This window comes from Apodemus sylvaticus, chromosome 5, assembly GCF_947179515.1.
Source record: "Apodemus sylvaticus chromosome 5, mApoSyl1.1, whole genome shotgun sequence".
NCBI lineage: Eukaryota > Metazoa > Chordata > Mammalia > Rodentia > Muridae > Apodemus > Apodemus sylvaticus.
The window spans coordinates 148,474,172-148,493,997 of record NC_067476.1 but is presented as its reverse complement, the minus strand read 5'-3'; the positions used below and the strand labels follow the sequence as shown (position 1 = coordinate 148,493,997).

The 19,826-nt window shown below is 46.4% G+C and overlaps 2 protein-coding genes across 2 annotated transcripts in view; both read right to left on the bottom strand.

Moving 5' to 3' along the window:
- The window catches only part of L3mbtl1 (L3MBTL histone methyl-lysine binding protein 1), a 29,425-nt gene extending 24,892 nt beyond the window's left edge, over positions 1-4,533 (bottom strand). The window contains exons 1-6 of the mRNA XM_052184186.1: positions 4,189-4,533; positions 3,609-3,823; positions 3,187-3,301; positions 2,832-2,979; positions 2,568-2,685; positions 1,600-1,681 (exon numbers count right to left, since the gene is read on the bottom strand). Coding sequence (XP_052040146.1) covers positions 1,600-1,681; positions 2,568-2,685; positions 2,832-2,979; positions 3,187-3,301; positions 3,609-3,823; positions 4,189-4,408 — 898 coding nt within the window. The 5' untranslated portion in view covers positions 4,409-4,533. The remainder of the gene's footprint in view (positions 1-1,599; positions 1,682-2,567; positions 2,686-2,831; positions 2,980-3,186; positions 3,302-3,608; positions 3,824-4,188) is intronic.
- An 11,321-nt stretch (positions 4,534-15,854) lies between these two features.
- Positions 15,855-19,446, bottom strand: Srsf6 (serine and arginine rich splicing factor 6). The gene is made up of 6 exons (XM_052184185.1): positions 19,182-19,446; positions 18,834-18,982; positions 17,443-17,567; positions 17,126-17,334; positions 16,896-16,979; positions 15,855-16,796 (listed from the first exon to the last, which is right to left on the bottom strand). The coding sequence occupies exons 1-6, from the start codon at positions 19,286-19,288 to the stop codon at positions 16,451-16,453; spliced, it is 1,020 nt and encodes a 339-aa protein (XP_052040145.1). The 5' UTR covers positions 19,289-19,446; the 3' UTR covers positions 15,855-16,450.
- Between the last annotated feature and the right edge of the window lie 380 nt (positions 19,447-19,826).

Here is a 19,826-nt window from a genome sequence, read left to right as displayed (position 1 = left end):
CTGTTTTGTTGTTTTGAGACTGGGTCTCACTCTGTGGCCTAGGTTGGTGTGGTGGTTTGAATAAGAATGGCCCCAATGGGCTCAAGTATTTGAATGTCTGGTCACCAGGAAGTAGAACTGTTTGAAAGGATTACAACGATCAGGAGCTGTGGCCTTGTCGGAGGAAGTGTGTCATTAGGGGTGGGGTTTAATGTTTCAAAACCCCATGCTAGGCCCAGTTTCCACCACCCCCTTCTCTGTGTCCCTCTTCTCTTCCTCTCCTCTCCCTCTCTTTCTGCCTGCCAATCAGGATGTGGCTTTGAGCCACTTCTTCAGCTCCTGCCTGCCTGCTTCTATACGCCCCACCATGATAAAAATAATAACCTCTGAAGGCTCTTTTTGATAAGAATTGCCTTGGTCACAGTTTCTCTTTATAGCAATGGAACAGTGACTAAGACAGTTGGCCTGGAGTTTGATATGTAGACCAGGCTGGCGTACAAATTTACGGAGACTTGTCTTTGCCTCACAAGTGCTGGGACTTAAGGCGGGTGACACCAAGCCCCACCTGGCACTATTCTTAAAATGAGTCCATAGAAAAGGTGGGGCATGGGGCTTCTTCTGAGCATACTCTTCTGGTTCTTACCAGGATGGGAAAACTCACGCAACTGAAGTACAGTCCACGAGGACTCACAACACACACCGTCAGTCCACCTACCAAGCAAACATCCATTGAGAACCTACTTCATACAGGTTCTAGGCTTAGCGGCCAAGACACAGTGATCCTGCCAACCTCAGATCCGGTCCCAGGCTGGCAGGGTGGCTCAGTGTAAAAGCACTTGCTGCCAAGTCTGATGACCAGTCATTGGTTCCCCGGGACCAATAATTAAAAAAATATCATGTGTCTGTAGGGACCTGAAGAGCACGCTGGGTCCTCTGAACTGGAGCTAAATGGCTGAGTCACCCTATGAGTGTTGGCACTTCCAATCCTATGAGTGTGGTAGAAGGAGAGAAGTGACCCTGGATAATTGTCCTCTGACCCCCCAACAGGCTCTGAGGCACATGCACCTTCCACTCAGCGTACTAAAATGAGAAATAAATAGATATATAAATTTAGGCCCAGTGTTGGTAGAGTTTAAGTGTTGGGGGAGGAAGACGTATACATTACTACCTTGATGGAGACTAGTATGGTAAGTTCTGCTTAGATCCAGTTGACAGCTGTCACCTGGGACAACAGAAATACTATCAGCAGGTCTGAGAGCAGAAGCTAACTCTGAAGGGTCCCTTAGAACCAAAAGACCAGGAAAGGGGCCTAAACGGAAGGTCGGGCCAATGACTGGTGTGGCCTAACCAATCCCACCAAGAGGAAGTAATGCTATATAGCTCCACAAGATATATGATACTGAGCCCAGACGTCCTAGTAGGGCCTCTTCACAGATGTATAATGCACAATAAACAACCAAGAATAAGCATATAATCATGAACAAACCACAAACGGTTTTACTGTCTTTCATACACACTAAGCTGTGTTCACATGTACCATATATAGCCACAACCACACCTTCACACTTCCAGAAGTAATATAAACACTTCACATAAACAAATACGCACAGGCCACCATACCTGGCTGGCTTCTGCTCCACTCTTCACTCTCTGGGGTGCTGGGGGTGGGCTCTCCCTCTGGGTCTTTTCCTTCTCCTTGCTTCTGTAAAGAGAAAGCCAGATGCTGCCAGCTTATTGTCCTCATGGGATGGGATGCAAGTTCAGCCTCTGATCCCTGGTCCCTGCCTGACTTTCTGGTCCTATGTTAGGTCCGAAATTGAAAGTTTTTCCTCTAGGGTATGTTCAGTCCTTGACAGAGTCCCTGCAGTCCATCCATTGCTTGGGTCTGTACCACTGGGAGGTACTCATTTCTAGTGGGGAAACTGAGGATATGAATGGTTCTGCTTTGTATTGATTTTACCTGCCCAAGAGAATCTTTCTGTTCTAGTCTTCATTTTTTTTAAAGTACACTGTAGCTGTCTTCAGACACTCCAGAAGAGAGTCAGATCTCATTACGGATGGTTGTGAGCCATCATGTGGTTGCTGGGATTTGAACTCAGGACCTTAGGAAAAGCAGTTAGTGCTCTTAACTGCTGAGCCATCTCTCCAGCCCCTCTATTCTTCATTCTTCCTCTCTCTTTTCTCTTTCTCTCTTCCCTCCTTCCCTCCCTCCTTCCCTCCCTCCCTCCCTCCGTTTATTCCTTCCTCTAATAAGGTTTACAAGTTGAATTAAGATGGAATCTGAAAATATTAGAGCACGATGCCACAGGAGTCTTTTTTTTTTTTTTTTTTTTTTTTTTTTTGGTTTTTTTGAGACAGGGTTTCTCTGTATACCACCGGCTGTCCTGGAACTCACTCTGTAGACCAGGCTGGTCTCGAACTCACAAATCCGCCTGCCTCTGCCTCCCAAGTGCTGGGATTACAGGCCTGCGCCATCATGCCTGGCTACACAGGAATCTTCTTGACCCAGCCCCCTATCTCTCGGATCGACACGAATATGAAACTGAGGTTCCAGCTTCGTATTTCTCTCCCCGCAACACTCATTTTACCATGGCCTCCGACTCCGACTCTTCTGATGGGCTTTGAAACTCCTTATGCTTCCTCTTTTTCATGGGTTTTAGGAGCTCAGAAGTGATGGTACAGCCTGAGTTCTCTACTATGACTGACCTATAAACGGAACGGTCTTGTTAGAGAAAAAAAATTCTATACATTCAGTAGCCTCCCGTGTATCCACGTTCTCCTAAGCCCGGAACCAGAAGGAGGCTTTAAGAACTAAAAACAGGGCAAGAAAAGCAGCAAGCCCTTTTTCTTACCGCTTCTGGAAAGGTTGAGGGCATCGATCTCCCAATGAACCAACGTCTAGGCCAATACTTTGTTGAGGCCCACAAGCCTGGCACTTGCAGGCGCTCGCGTCTACTGGGGGTTCCAGAGAAGTGCCGTCTTGAGGATCCTGGTGAACATCTGTGGGAGCCGGCTGGGCCTTAGTCTTCCCACCCATAGACAGCAGACTCAGGCTCCACCCACATCCCCTACACTCCATTTTCTACTGGACAGTATCGATCAGCCTTCTCGACTTAGGACTGCATTCGGTCACGAGCGCATCTATCCAAGTCCTCAGTGAGTACAAGCGTCACCCACCCACATATCCACCTGGGAGCAGGATCCTACCGGGGTGCTGGATATTTGCATCTCTTCCAGCCGTGCCACCCGCATGTCGCTGCTCCGGGCTTCGTGGTCTCTCCATTGCGATCGTGTTCAATGGCGCATACTCGTTTATCCGGAACTAGGATGCGGGGAAATTCTGAGGACTAGGACCTTATTCTAGCTTTCCACACCTTGGGTCACCCACGCTTTATTTAGCTCTGCCAGCTAGGAGGCCTCTAAACTCCGCCCATGCCCCAACCCCTTCTCCGACCACGCCCCCACCACCAAGTCCAGTGCGTGCGTGTGTGTGTGTGTGTGTGTGTGTGTGTGTGTGTGTGTGTGTGTCTAGGGCTCTGATTCTACCAGCATCAAGTCTTTCCGCGTTAAGCCCCGCCTTCAAGCCCACTGGCCCCTCCCTGCAACTGCAAGTCTTTATAGAGACTGACCCGCATGTCGTTTGCAGGTAAAGGTACAGAAACCCCTGTCCAATCCAGAAGCCTGACTGTGCTATTGGTCCCCGGTCCGGTGCTTAGCTGTGGCAGAATGGCAGCTGTTACAGGTTCGCTGCTGGCCACCCGCTCCAGGGCACCCACGTGGACTGGCTCCCGGGGGTAGGACACATCCAGGGCAGTGCTAGGCAGACCAAGGGTAACTGCATTGGCTAGAAATGATACACAAATAAGACAATGCATAGATGATGAGCCTGTCAACCCGGCCTCACTCCTGCCACGCATGCGTATAAAGGTGAAAAACAGGTACAGAAGGATGAAAAGGCTGGGCGTGGTGGCACAGGCCTTTAATCCCAGCACTTGGGAGACAGACTTAGGAGGAATCTCTGAGTTTCAGGCCAGCCTGATGTACAAAGCAAGTCCGAGGACAGCCAGGGCTACACAAAGAAACCCTGTCTCACAAAACAAAACAAATAAAAAAAAAAAACAATAACAAGAAGAATGAAAAGCATCGTCCTTTCCCACTATTCACACCTTGAGCAAGTATGGAACCTCCAGACCCCTAACCCTGACTTACTAGGAATAATGAAGGCGGTGGCAGGCAGGTGAGGATGGGAACCTGCGCTGTCTCTGGCCACCAGGTGCACGTTGACCTCCCCCGTGGAAGACCCTTTCACTGTCCTTAGTATCTCCATGTCAGTATACCCCTCCATCCAGATGTGTCTACAAACCAAACACAGCCACCGGGGTGATGAGGACAGGAAGGGGAGGGGCCCCCTGGAGGAGAAACTGGCCATCCTCAACTTAGCAACTTAGAGAAGAAAAGTTTCCATCTCTGAGTAGATGTTTTAAGACACCAGCAGCAACTTTGACTCCTGGCTTTTACCTAGGTTATTGCTAGAACTCCAGCCTGCTCCTAAATCCTCCCCTGTCCTGTATATGTGAGGGTGGGCATAGTGGTGTGTGTGAGGTACCCCCTAACAGCGCACATGCTATGTGTATGGAACTGGATTATAGGACACATATCCAGGCCAAGATCTGGCTTTGGCGAGTGACAAAGGCCAGGCTAAGCCCAAATTCACTTCTTTCTTGGTCCCCCACTTCTCTTCCCTATGTTTGAGAGCTCAGAGTCTTCATGAACCATACCCTACTCTATCCAAACAGGATTGGTCCTGTGGAAGGTAATGTCTTCCCTGACCTGTTCTCCTGTGTTTTCCCGCACACCACTCCCTCTAAACCCAGGCACAGCATGGATGACTGGGTCGAAAGGGGGCTTGTGGAGCCTCTATGGAAGCATCTGTTGAATGAATCCACACAGCTGAGAGCCAAAGGGGAGCATCTGAAACCTGGTCAGCACAAGATCCAGAAGCTGGGGCTATGACTTACTAGGGAAGCACTTGCCTAGCATGCATGAATCCAGTGTTCAAATCCAGCGGAGAGGTTGGAGGATGGAGGGAGAGAAAGAGAAGGGACTGTATTCTGCAGTGATTGCTGCTCAGCTGCTTCTTGGCAGCGCGTGACAATGGCGTCTGGCGTAGAGGATAAGGAAGGAATCTGAGGCTTAGCTTAGGACAGAGTTTTGAATTGGACTCTCGGTTTCTCAGCTTCTCTACATTTACTTTAATACCTGTGGTTCCAGAGAAGTAACTTCCCCCACTCTGAGCCCCAGTTTATTAGGTATAAAATAAAATAAAAATGAAAATGGCACCTACCTCAAGGGGCTTTGGTAAATGCTGGGTGTGACTGACTGATGTATTGATACTAACAGGTCTTCAACAAATAGCAATGTTCCTCCCCCTTCAGGCAGAGGCTCCAGGGAGACTGGCAGCTTCCGGGCTCTGCCTACTTGCCAAATCAGGTGCAATGGCTGCTGTTTAGTGCCCACCCACCCTCCTTCCCTCCCTCCTGCTGTGCATGTTCATTCATTTCCTAGGTTTTCTTCCCTAAAACACAGAATATATTATAGATGTCTATCAGCTGTGGTATAAATAGGTAGATAAGGTCAAACAAACCGAGCTTTTAAAACTTGTAATCCAGAGTCCACCACATTCCAGTCTCAATTATTTTGCTTCTCACTGCTGAAGAGTCTGTACCACTTAGAGATACTTACTTTTATGTGTACAGTTGCTTTTGCTGGGATGTTTGTGTTCACTATGTGCATGCAGTGCCTGTTGAGGCCACCAGAGGGCGTCTGATCGCCCGCCCGCCCCCTCTCCCTTGCCCTCCCAACTGAAGGTCCAGGTGATTGTCAGACACAGTGTGAGTGCTGGGAACTGAACCTGGGTGGTAGGCAAGAGCAACAAGTGCTCTTAACCCTGAGCCATCTCTCCACCCCCACCAGTCCCGCATAGCAGGTGTCTCAGAGAAGACACTGAAGATGGCCGTCTCACCCAGCTTGATGCCTAGTCTCAGCAAGTCCAGGAGAACCAACAAAATGTCAGCACTGCTCTGCACTCTGGGGACATTAGTGCCACCAAGACGAAGGGCTTATACTTTAAAGATAAAGGATGAGGTTGGAGCTGGGGCAGATTTGAAAGACATTGCGTGAAGATGGTATTTGAGAGAGAGAGAGAGAGAGAGAGAGAGAGAGAGAGAGAGAGAGAGAGAGAGAGAAGGACTACAGGGAAAAAGAGTGGAGCCTTGGAGAACCAAAACAATTACAGGTTGGGAGGGCAAAGGAGATCTGTGCAGATGAGAGAAAAGCATTCAGTGAGACCCTCTGGAGCACAATGACAGCTGTCAGCCTCAGGATCTCTGGAACTGGCCAGGGGAAGTGTCTCTCAAGTACTCTCTCCCCAAGTCAGCCGTAGACGAGTTCATAGAGGGCTAGGAAGACCCCACGCCTTTACCTTCATTTGAGGGGTCTCTAGAGGACCATCTCAGGTTCAGGGCTTCCTGGTCCTCAGGCTGAGGCCTCTGCTGGGACTAGGTCAGCATTTCAACACCTCTGCCCAATCTTGCTGGTTTCACAAGGCTACTCTCATAAACCTAGTCTGTGATTCCAGGGAATCCTACCTAAAACAAGAGTGGTTGCACATAGCAGATGCTCAGTAAACAACTTCTGAATGTGTCTCTGATGCTGTCACTTGCTGTTAAGCTTTAGACAGACTCTCTCTCTCCCTCTCTCCAGAGTCCTTTGAGACCATTATACAAATAGAAGACATCCAATAAAAGACCCGGTGGTAGGTGCTGGAGAGAGGGGAGCTGGTGCTGGCTGCACACAGCACATTTGGGGGTGGGGTGGGGGATTCCCCCAGCTCGCTCCCTGCCGCAGCTAGTCGGTGGAAGCAGCCTGCGGCGGCTGGAGTATCCAAAACCACCACCCGCCTCCTTGGACGAATGCAGACAGTCGCGGGAGGGGCGGTCACTGATCTGTCCACTCTGAAGAAGGGTTACTTTTTTAAACGCTAAAATGGCGGAATTCTTTACATCCCTCCTCCCCACTTTTATTGCCAAAAATTAAAAAAATCCCGTTTTACGCTAAAAATATTGAAAATCAATTACAGTGGAAAGTTTGCCAAATGGTCTATGGCTAGCCCAAACTCACCCTCCACACCCTCTCATTAATGGAAACTCTTGATTACATCTCTCTGCAAGGCCGAGGCTCTGCCCTCCCCACCGCTCTGAATGCAGATAGTACCAGTGGGCTCGCTCGCCCGCAGCCAGCAGCCCCCACCTGCAGCGCCACGGCCCTGGGTCTGCGGAGCCACCTCCCCAGCCCGCAGCCGGTGCCGCAGGAGCTGGAAAAGGGCCTGGGGCGGTACCTGCGGGACCCCAGCATTCGTCGTGCGGGCCGGGACTTGGGTGTGGCGTCCTGGGAGCACCCAGCCTTGAGACCACTGCCCCGTGCTTACCTGCATGGCTAGCGGTTGCCGCCCGCACCGAGCGACCGTGGGAGCCTGGATCGGCGCGCGCCTGCGCACACAAGGGGGCGGGCCTGTTCCCAGCAGAGCCGGCGCCAAGCTCCTTAGCTGCGGGGGTCTGCATGCCCATGGCCTCAGGTTGCAGCTTTTGCTTTCCGTCGGAGCCTTGGGGATGCAGGCTTAATTGCCTCTTCCCTTGTAAGACCCACTTGCTGAGTTGGAGAAGTGGGTGAAGATTTTTGTAGTATCCTGAGAACCACTGAGCCGGGAGAAGGAGGCAGCCTGATGGATCCCCTCCAGCTGGTCTGTACCCGGGAAGGCTGCAACCCAGCCTAAGTCGGGTTCCACATTTGGAGAAGGGGACTTCAGGAGTTTCAGGCAACTCCTGGGATGAGTGAAGAGCACGTACAGCCAGAGCACGGAAGTCTTGGGTCAAGAACCCCAGTCGCACCAGCCTTTGGATGACCCACTCACTGCTACTGGTGAAGGATGTGCCCTGGGAATATCACTACTTCCTGCGCTTCCATTGAACGTTGGAAGACTATCATGCCATATCCTAGAGTTCGAGAATGGTTCCTTTTGTGTCGATTTGAGCAAATCATTGCTCCTCTTGTGCCTTCCATTTCCTTAATTGATCTGTCTCTACCAGACCGCTACTTTTATTGGTTCTTACTCTGGCACCACCGCCACGTCTGTATCATCAGAGACTTGAGTAACTCAGGAGTTTAAGAGACCCCGCAGTCTAGGAAGGAAACCCACCAGTTTTTGGTATCCCTAGCAGAGTGGGTACTGATAAATGTCTTCTGATTTGACTAACCCATGTGAAAAAAGTCAACTCTTCAATTCCCCAGTTTCCTTTTACACATTGATTTTTAATTCTACTCCCTTATTTCACAGAAGTCCATTTGGCTTAGGTGGTAGCCATCAGCCCAATCTTTAGAACTAGTCCAGATGGAAAATTTTATTTATTTATTTATCTCTGAGACAGGGTTTCTCTGTATAGTCCTGGCTGTCCTGGAACTCACTCTGTAGACCAGGCTGGCCTCGAACTCAGAAATCCACCTGCCTCTGCCTCCCAAGTGCTGGGATTAAAGGCGTGTGCCACCACTGCCCGGCTGGAAAATAGTTATTTAAATGGTATATTCTCCCAATTGCTGTGATCAACAGTTTAAATTATGTAGATCTTAACTATTCTTTACATGTGTTCTGTTTTGCCGCCACAGTTTTAATCACATTTTGTATTTTTAGGAACAATATTAGTCAGAAAAGGATAGCGATAACTAAACCATAGAAGCCTCTTTATACACAACACACACACCACTGTTTTCTTATCTCTATCCACTCTTAAAGATTCCAAAATGGTTAAGTATTGAAGTGGTAAACCTCTTTGAACACATGATTTCTCAATTACAAATCTTTTTTAGTGATTCAAACAGATGTATAGAATTTGAGCAGGTGGGCCCTAAAACAGCTCATATAGATTTCAGTTGCTACTTTTTGCTCTTTTACATTTGCTCTTAATACCTGACTTGCTCATTCCAACACCCTTGGGGATGGAGAGACCCTTCCAGGCTGATGTGATGTGGGCAGCTCTGCCCCTCTGCTCACTTTACACTATGAGCTCCCAGCCTGCTTTTAGGAGTAAGTCCAAATGTTTCCTTTGTATTCTGCCTTCTTCCCAAGAGTGGGCCCAGATGGTGTTGCCATTACAGAAACACAGAGGGAACTATTTGGAAGCAACCCATACTTCCTGTTTCTATCAGAACTGAAGTCACCGACTCAGTAGTTCAAGGATCTCAGAATAGCAGGTTTGCCCCTTTGTTCGTGAAAACATTTCTGCTTCTACAGACACAATGGACTGTGCAAACTGGGAATCTTAACAGAAACCCAAAAGGGCTGCATGAAGAGACTACCAGAGGGCTTAGAGAGGTTGCTCAGTGGTGACTACCTTACTAGACTATATGGGAAGGGGCTAGGAAAACACCCAGGTCACTTGGGGTGGGGCTCAGAAATCATTTTGTTCCTTGGGTGTTGTGTAGTGGAGACAAGTCATCCACGGAGATCAAATCCCTAAGCTCATGCCCATAGGCACTGGAACTCTAGGTCTGCCCCATCCTTTACAAGGTATTGTGTGTATATAGTGTGTGAATGCAGCCATACATGTGCCAATGGCTCATGACTGGAGGTCAAGGTAAGACCTTGGGAAGTCAGTTCTTTTCTTCCACTAGGGATCAAATGATGCCACGCTTGTGCAGCAAAAGCTTTTACCTGCTACACCACCTCCCTGGGCCTATCCTCTTGGCAGTCATTCTGAAGTCAGGAAAGTAATATAACTTGTCCTGGGCAAGTCATTCACTTGTAGAATTAAGTGTACTACTGGTCCGAAGAGATTTACCACCACAGCCATGGCAACAATGTGCCCATTTAACCATCAGACCTGTTCAGTAGGGAGAACAGCAGCCACACAGAGATGTACAATTTGAGAGTTGAGTATCAGAGCACAAAGGCATAGTCTCGTAGTCCTGGTGATTCAGGAGTCTGAATGAGGCAGGAATGATTGAGGCCAGTTCTGGTATTGTTAGCAGGTTACCTTCAGACTGCTTTGTATGCACTCAGTGTGCTGCCTGCCAAGTTACTCTGTATATGACTGGATCCCGTGGGATTGGAATTGTTGAACCACCATGTGGGTGCTAGACTTGAACTTGGGTCCTGTGGAACGGAAGCCTGAGCTCTCAACTAAGCCATCTTGCTGAGACTGGCCTGTTTAGAAATTAGGCTTTCACCTGATTTCTTAGAAGGTCAGCTAAATAGCTTAATTTGGGCTGGTTACAGAACTGTACCAGGAATAACAACTCCTCTTAGTTTGGTTTTTTATGTTTACACATTCAAAGTTTTGCGTGCACACACATACACATGTGTCCAAAAGACGTCTTACAGTTCTCTTATGATATGGGTCTCAAGGATGGAATTCAGATTGTGTTGGGCATGGTGGCAAGGTGCTTTTACCTGTTGAGCCATCTCTTGGGCTCCCATTTTGATCTAGCCTTTTGTTGTTTTCTTGGGCCTAGTGCTTGAGCTCAATACAAAGCAATGGCCTGAAAGCTTTCCCACAGGAAGGGAAGCTCAGGATTTTGGCTCATTAGCCTGCCCTTTGACTGGAGATGCTGCAGCCGTTTTTGAACCCACCCACAGGCCATGGAAGCCTGGGGTTTGAGATGTCTTAGCAGTAGTGCAGAACAACTTAAAGAACAGAAGGGGAAAATACAGGGCAGCCATGACTCAGTATGATCAGGCAGGCCCTTTAACAATGTCCAAGGTTCTAGATGCTCTAGACAGATAATCCAGCTGAGCAGAATCAAGCACTCAGACACATGAAAAGGTGACAATGGAATCCAGCCCTGCACCCTCAAGGCCCACTGCTAAAAGTCCCCCTTGCACTTTTATCAAACTTATTTTTGCCCAGGAATTACAGTGAAACTATTAGTAAGATATTCCACTGAAGGGAAAGATGGATTAAGACTTTCCTTCTCCTTCCATGTCCATCTTGTTTGCACAGGCTAGCAATAAACATGAACATGTGACCTTTCACCAAGCTGGCTAGTTCAAAAGAGACAGTGCAATTACATACTTAGTATTGAACCCACTTAAGCCTTAAGGGTCCCAATACTTGACTATAGTGAGTCTGTTCGCTTATCATGCCTTCAAGAGTCATAGTACAGTAGTCATCAGATTGGGAAACTGGGGGTGGGGTGGGGGGTGGAGGGAAGAAATGATATGTACTGCCAAGGGAATACTCCAATTCTTCATCAGAATATCAAGGCCAGGAGATGGCTCAGTGGCTAAAAAAAAAAAAAAAAAAGCTTGCTAATTCTGGTCACTGGAGTTCAAATTCCCAGGACACACATGGTAGGACTTCTGAAAGCAGTCTCTGACATCCACATACATACCAGCCAGACTGCCAATGGTTACACAGTGGTTTTCTGAAAACCTGTGTGGTTCCATTTTCTTGAGGTTTTCTTTTTTGCATTGACAGGCACTAAACCTAAGGCTTTGTATGTGGTTGTCAACCCTACAGCTAACACTCCTGGCATGAGAGTGACTCAACTGTACTATTAGGTACATTCCACCACTCAGTTTGAGGGCAGGGCCAATGGAACCTTAGGTGATGGCACAGTTGTGTGTTCCGGAGCACTGGGTATTGTATTAAACCCATAGTCTCACGTATATCATGGAAGTGCTCTATCACCTCAGGACTCAAGCTCATTCTGGTAACCTGTTAGGGCACTCAGGACTGAGTGTAATCACAACTACCATGAAACTACAAAAAACTTGTATCAAAATATAAATTTTAAGGTACAACTACCCTTTGTGCTTCATCTACTTTAGAGAGCAAGTGCTCAGATTGGCTAAGCATTGGCTTCACAGGCAGAGGAAGAATGCAATGGGGGCCCTTTGTAGAAGGGACTTCTTTTTCTGGTCAGCAGGATCTAGCTATCGCCCAGATCCTTTCTTCAGACCTGACAGACTACTTTGCTGTCTACAAGGTGTCTTCCAACTTCAGCACGAATGACTCCACTCTGTTCTGTTGGGTCTAGTACAGGACAGTCCAAACCAACACCTTCTTAAAATTTCACAACTTTTGAGAGCTTTTAGGGCCATGTAAGAAGACCAGATTCCACTCAGCATTTCTGGCTCAGTGTTTTCAGGGTTGGAACCTGAGAAGCTCTAGTTTCATCAACTTCCCAGGCGGCGGTTTAGGTGAAAAAATTGACTGTCTTAAAAGAGCAATGATGTATTCATACATAAGTATTAAAGAAAAAAAAGAATTATGTACTATATTAGCATTATTAAATGTCAAGGTTACCTTCAAAATTGGAAGTGCACAGGTATATATTGCTGAAACTCAATGCTTAATAGTGGTTCATCCCACTATTTTTAATGTTTTAAACTCTCTATAAAAGTAACAGCAATAGTCAAATGTTATGGCTCCTGCCTATAATAGATCACAGAAATCTGAGAGAACACTTTTGTGAATTGAAGGCCACCTAGATCAGAGCAACTGTCTCAAAGCATGAATACAATCTCTGCTTTGTCTGCTTTTAACTGGCTAGGAAAACTAGGGCTCAACTCTGAAGCAGTTCCTACTTGGTGACTGAGGCAAGTGCCTGACAGTGGCTGTCTTTCAGAATGATAGCCCATTTCCTCATGCTCACACAAAACAACTCTCCAAATCCCACTCTGGCCCTGAGCAAGGGGCCCATTTCTCCTTCAGAGCACTGGAGCTTCTCAGCTTACTTTACTATTCTTTTTGCTTTTTCCCAAAAGACAAAACCCTAAAAATCCCCCTTCTACAAATTTGCTGTTAAGAAGTGCCTCAAGAGTACTATGCCCTGCTTAACAAAGATGGATTTTGCTGCACTTCCTTTTATTTTGGAACTGAAATTCCTTTCTAGTCAAACTAGTGTCAATTACTTTACTGAAACTTCCAATTTTGAGAAATATATTCATTTAGCAGAATATTTATCAAATAGATTCCTCATCATTTAAGGCAGAACTCAATTATCATGTTTTGAGTAAAATCAAGTTACATACTACTCATGGTATGAACAAACTGTTACAAACAAGCCAGATGTGGTGTAGTAGCTGATGTCTATAAATACTATTAAGTAGTATGCGGTGGAATGTAGGATTGTGGAGTTGGAGGTAAGCTCTGAATGCATAGTGCCTATCTTAAGAAAAAAGGGACAAGTCAGGTGTGCTAGAGTACTTGTCAGAAATACTGCCAAAGGATCAAGTCCAAAGTCATCCTTAGCTATAATTATTGAGTGAGTGTATGTATGTATATACATATATATACACATATACACACACACACACCATCATTAAGATATAAATAGGATACTGTAAATAGTGGCTACTACAGTAATTACTCAATAAATTACTTTCTACTCCAAGAAGCACCCCCTTCCCCTGACAAAGTTTCTTGCTAATTAATTACCACTGGCTGGCCTCAAATCTAGAGCAATCCTGCCTCAGCTTGCCATGCTAAGATTGAGAATGTATACTATATTACAATTAGCCCCATTAGTCTGTGAGGAAGAGCTGCACACCGAGGACTGAATCCAGGGCTGTGCACATGCTAAGATCATATGCTCAACCTGAGCCATACATGAAGCCCTAGATTCCTATAAACACAAAATGAAACTCCACACTTGGTTCCACATATCTGAAATTGGATCAACCACAGGCATAGCTTTTGAGAACAAGGTTAAGGAATGGGAATACAATAGTATTGATGGATAAACTTCCAAAGCTTAGGAGTGCCCTATGTACAGGATTAAGGACATTAGGTTAAGGATTTAAGGTATTTAAAACTTCCTAAGTTGATAAATTGCACTGAATGTTAACTATAGATAAAAATGGACATGAGTAAACACATGAAAATTAAACAAACCATTTACTTTAAGTCCCCAAGCCCTGCTTTGTGGCGCTAAAATAAGAGAACACATCAATGGTAGTTAATGGGAACTCCACTTCAACAAACTACCTGGCAACTATTTGGTGCCAAGGGACAACACAATAAATGCGAAACAATTCTTTCCCTTGGTAAGCATTTTATTGAGATAATGCATAAAGTAGGTTAACAAAGTAGAAAAAAAAATATCCAAGATGAAAGCAATGTTACCACAGGAGGAGTGGGAACATAAAGGCTGAAGTAGGCAGGACTCACACTGGCCATAAAGGCACTGTGGCATACATATCAAGAAACAGTTATCATGTCCAACAGGACTCAAGATGTTCCCCACTTCTCTTGTGCTCTTTTATCAGTTGGTGTTGTTGATACTCCACCCGGGGCACCAACCCATGTGTGCAGGATGGGATTCTTAGGTTCTGCGCATTAGTTGGTAGGGAACTGAATTCATCAGTAAGAAACTAAAACACTTTAAGTCAGTCAATTCTGCTAAGGCCAATGCTTTAAATGCAGTTGTTTAGTGCATTTAATAACTACGGTCTACACATATGAAAGCCTAAATTTTTAATAAGATGGCCTTTGTCCCCACTAGAAAAATTGATGGATATTTGTATTTACCTATTCATTATATACTTACTAGGGCAGCTAAAAAATAGTCTAATGCCTCTGTCATGTACTACCACACTAACAGAAGGTGAGCCCAGCTGAAGTTGCATGCAGTCAGAAAGCCAAATTGTACTATTAGCCTTTCCCCCTTGAAAAGGCTGTGGCTCAGAAAGCTTTAATATAGTTTTCCCTGAAAACAAAGAGAACTTTGGTCAAACCCAATTCTTAAAGAGCCATCACATTTGTTTTTAAGTAGGTAAAATAGTAAACTATAACCAGACACAATTTTCTCTAAATTTACACTGGAAAAATAAACCTATTTCTTATAAACATCCAAACAAAGCATCAAAGAAAAGTTGACTAAAGCAGCAGCTTTATTTAACATTATATTCCTAAAGCTAGTCTTTTAAGATTTTGTAACAGGATAAATGTTTTGAAACTATTCCTCTTGCTCTGTTCCCGAGTATCCCCAGGTACTGACACCTACCCAGGCCCTTGACCGTACTTTTCCACTCAAGTCTTGCCTTATTGCATGTCCTCTGATTATTTAGCCCTACAAACCAACTCTACATTATAATCTATAATCCCCAACTTTTACTAGATTATGTAATAACAGCTGAGGAAGGTATTAAACCTGAGCCAATCCATCTACACCTTTACTAAAGAATGAGGTCAAGTATTTGGAATGAAATGACTTTACAAATGTTTGAATAATGGAAAAGCTATAAGGTAATTATTGATTGCAGTTTCAACTAACTGGGCTTTTGGATGTATAAAAACTGCAATCTAGTTATTCCTATACATTTGCACTATTTAACTTGTTTCCCATAGCATTCATAATGCTTTACTTATAAAGTATGAAGTATTTTAATTTCTCCATGTCACTGTCTTTCAACCTAACCACAAATACCCCACTAATACAAAGGGGACTGACTGGAAAATATCTTACCAAATGTCTGCTTAAGCACCTGTTAAATATAATCATCTTTCAGCAGAAAAATGTAGGGTATATGCTTTTCAACTTTGAATAAAATAACTAAATTTCTAATTAAAGAAAGGCTACTTCTGTTTTTCAAAACATTAAAGATCACCAAACCATACACTAAACACTCATCACGCTGAGCACTTCCAAAGCACAGGATAACACCATCCCACGTACTAGGACCTCCTTCCTAAAGAGTTGAATTGTAATCCTTTAGTTCATTTATCTTGTGGCACTAACTACAAATTCCCTTTTACTTTGAACTCAATTTATTAAAGGGGTAGACAAAGACTTTGGTAGATTTGATTAACAGCACAAAATAAGGTTAGCCAAACTGAATAATTTATTGCTGGTCTGAGGCTTGCCTTGTTTTACACTCATGTAGAATTTACACTGTCTCCACAAATGGCAGGTATCAACACTTAAAGGGCCTTAGTAGTGACCTATTCAATAAGGCAATCATCTTGGTAGCAAACTTTTATTTAAATCTTACATAACTCAAGCTTTATAAAAAGCCAACATAATTGAAAATTTGGGTTCTCCCTCTAAAGCCTGCAGTATCCAAAGCTTGAACAGTTAATTTAAAAATAAGCAAACAAAACAGAACCCTGCAGCAGATCCTGCTGCAATACTTTAAAAAAAAAATCTAAATGAGCTTAATCTTTACAAAAGTTATTTTAGCTCAAAGGCTACAAAATCAAAATTATCTTAATTCTACAAAGAAGGGAGAGGGCTTCATACCACCATTTTAGAACCTCATCTTTTTCTCATTAAATTTGGCCACAAATCAAATTCCTGTGTTCCCTTTTCAGGAAATCCTCTTGAAGAAGAGGCCGAGTACAAACTCGGAAGAGTAACTGCCTAAGCAAGTAGGAAAGTGTTCCGTTATAGTGTGCAAAGAACGTAGAGTTCAGGGTTAATCTCTGGAACTTGATCTGGACCTTGAACGAGATCTAGAACGGGACCTTGAAGCTCTTTTTGGCGGAGGGGACATGGAACGAGCCTTTGAGGGTGGAGCAGGCAGAGGCGAATGGGATCGAGACTGGCTCCGGGATCTGGACTTTGACTTTATATCTCCTTTTCCATTTTCTTTGGGGGACCGAGAACGTGACCTACTTCGTGACTTCCCATACTTATCCTTAGATCTGCTTCTTGAGTGTGAGTGGGAACCCCGATCAGACTTGGGCTTAGATTTGCTCTTTGATCTGGATTTCCTGCCTTTTGAGCGGGATCGGGATCGACCTTTGCTCCGAGACCTAGATCTGTACAAGAAAAGCCAGATTTCTTTCAGTATCTTGTCAGAAAACACCTGTACTCCATCAAGTAGTAAAATTTAAGAGACCCAATACCACATTATTTACCGGGAGCGACTTTTTGAGATACTTCGCGATCTACTGCGGCTGCTTCTGCGACTCCTACTCCGAGATCTTCTTCTAGACCGTGATCTACACACAAGAGACAGTGATGTTTTAATCTTTTCAAGAATGTGTTTTAACTACTCATCTATGGCTGAAATATCTGCTTATTACAACCAAGAAACACAAGTACAATTAGGCAACAACTGAAAATTACAAGCCCCCCCCCTCGTTACCTGGATCTACTTCCAGAGTAAGAGCGCCTATGGCTTGTTCGTGGCTTATCTTCAATAAGCCTAATATTTCTGCCATTTATTTCTGTACCATCCAGCTTATCCAAAGCACGCTTCATGTCAGAGTACGATCTAAACTCAATGACACCCTCATTTGTCCGTTCTTTGTGAGCATCTGCATAGGTCACTTCTCCTGCTTGCCGCATGAAATCCTAGAACATTCAAGACTGATGATAAGTCCCAGGAATCTAAAGCAAGACCATGTAGCACTAACTCTTAAGGTAAGCAACTGCCCTGTCTTTTAAACCCCAGGTACATACCTTTAAGTCTTGCCAACTGCAACGACTAGACAGATTTTCTACAATAAGCCTGTACTCTGTACGAACAGGTGGTCCATATTTGTCTCTGCCAGAAGTTCTCCGACTGCTGTATCCACCTCCACCACCTTTATCACATGGAGGGAGTAATTAGATGCGTTGCAATGACAAGGATGCATGTTTTTGAAAGTTAGTACAAACATAGCAACGTTTATTACTGGAGTAGGACTTTGCTATTATACTGCTAAACCCTCGATACATTTGTGATTTGCCACAAATTAAATTACGGGCAAGTCAAATAGACTATATCCAACTAACCCTCTCCTACAATCTGTTAGAGAGTGACTGCTCCTTTATTCAATTTACCTCGCTAAGTTTTATTTTACAGAACATTGTAAAATATAAAACTTAACTGATTACATGCATTTCTACATTTTACAAAAATGTTTACTAGTTACACTAAGTACTTACATCACAGTGTGAGGTTTTTGGTGGTGGTTTGGCCACAAAACACGCAAGGTAACAGTCACCTAGTTCAGATTAACCAGTTTTGTCTAACCCTTGGAATCCTCACCATCACCCTGCGTCTAATGGCAAAAGGCTGCTGTCGTCATGGCTTCCGGTAAGGTCAGCCAAAGGGTCATAGGGCAAGGGTCACACAATGTATGGAAAAGCCAAGGCCAATCAGGAAAGGCAGTCATCTTAGCCTCAGTGGACACAGCCTCAGCCCCATTGGTCACTTTCAAATTGAAACATCAAGGACTTGTTAAAAAGTTTGAATTCAACATGCAACAATTTCAACATTAAACATTTCACATAACCAAAATCCCCCCAACCCCCACCCAGTAACATGCCCCAACTAGTTCAAATACAGCATAAAGCTTATTTAGATTTACTTTGTGGTACTATGCCACATTACTTAGTTTAAAATGGCATTTTCTTTGCCCCCATCAAGTCTCCCATCTCCTATTCTAAGACTTAGGCTTCAAGCCCCTCCCCTTTCCCCGCCCCCTGCCCCACCTCCACCCCAGCCTTCCTCGAAACTTCCTCTACGCTAGCTAAAAGCACTGACAGATAAGCAAGGGGGAATACTACAAATACAGCCAGCCCTCGCTTTCAATGGCAGAACCCACGTCAGTGTCAACGAGGGCCAACTGAAGCCACTCCTTCCAAACTTAGTCAACTGGCCACCCGACCCATTCCCCGCGCTCCGGTGTCCCACGGCTACCCGGGCATGCGTGGAGGTAGAGGGGCCCAGGAACACCCAGGGCCGACAACCCCCGGCCCCCGCGCCTGCCCGGGCTGGGGAGGTCCCACCCTGCCCACCCCAATGACTGCACCCGCCCTGCCCCCCCAGGTATTCAGGACGCGGAGCGCGCGGGGGTAGGACTCACTGCGGCTTCCGTAGCTGTAGCCATCGCGGTCGCGGCGCGGGCCCCGGGCGTGCTCTACGATCACGCGCTCGCCGCACAGCTCCTTGCTGTTCAGCTCGTAAACGGCGTCGTCGGCATCACGGGAGTCCTCGAACTCCACGAAACCGTACCTGAGGAGGGGCGGAGCGCGAGCCGCGCACCGGCGGGCGTGTCGTTAGTCGTCGCCGCGCGCTCCCGCGCCCTCCCCCGCGCGCGCTCGAGGCGTCGCCGCCATTTTAGAGGCCCTGCCACGCGGCGCCGCGGCCTTGGCCGATTCGGTCCTTGGGGGCTCTCTCAGCCGCGGGGCGCGGCCTCCCAGACCCGACTCACCCATTTTTGAGGTCGATTTCGAGGAGGCGGCCGTAGCCGCTGAAAAAGCGCTGGATGTCCTTCTCGCGGACGTTGTAGCTCAGGCGTCCTATGTAGACGCGCGGCATGGCCGTGGCGGGTGTCCTCCCGGAGGCTAGCTGAGGTGCGGCGGGCCGCGGGGCAGGGCTGCGGTGCGGGTGCGGGGACGGCGAAGGCCCGAACACGCGCCTCACACCGCAGCTGCGGCCGAGTCAGCCACACAATGGTGCGCGCGCGCGCGCTGGCCTACGCTATAAGTGTCCGGGGGCGGGGCGCGGCGCAGCGCGTGACGTCGGCGCGCAGCACGTTCTCTCCCGCGCCGCGGTCCTCTCCGGAGGGGTTGGGCTGGCTGCAGCGCGTGCAGGGCTTTGTGCGAGCCGATCTCGCTTCCGAGATGTCCCCTGAAGTTCTGCACCCATCTCCGTAAACAGCCAAGACCGGGACCTTCGAGTAGTGCCTTTTAATAACTGTTCTTGTGCCCAGGCACACGGAGAGCGGATCCTATTTCTCATTGGTTGTCCGTGCTGTCAGTCTAGGCCATCTTGGTCTCTGACTGGTCTACTAAGAAGAAAGAGGTTGCACTTTCCCTTCAGCGGGTAGCTCGCGCTGGGTTTGTTGGGGTACACG

Excerpts from the sequence above, each read along its gene's own strand:
- Srsf6 (XM_052184185.1), bottom strand. The coding sequence starts at position 19,288 with ATGCCGCGCGTCTACATAGGACGCCTGAGCTACAACGTCCGCGAGAAG. Across the intron at positions 17,568-18,833 it reads CTACAGCTACGGAAGCCGCA|GTGGTGGAGGTGGATACAGC; the intron begins GTGAGTCCTACC and ends CATGTGATAAAG. Across the intron at positions 16,797-16,895 it reads ATCTCAAAAAGTCGCTCCCG|ATCTAGGTCTCGGAGCAAAG; the intron begins GTAAATAATGTG and ends TTTCTTGTACAG.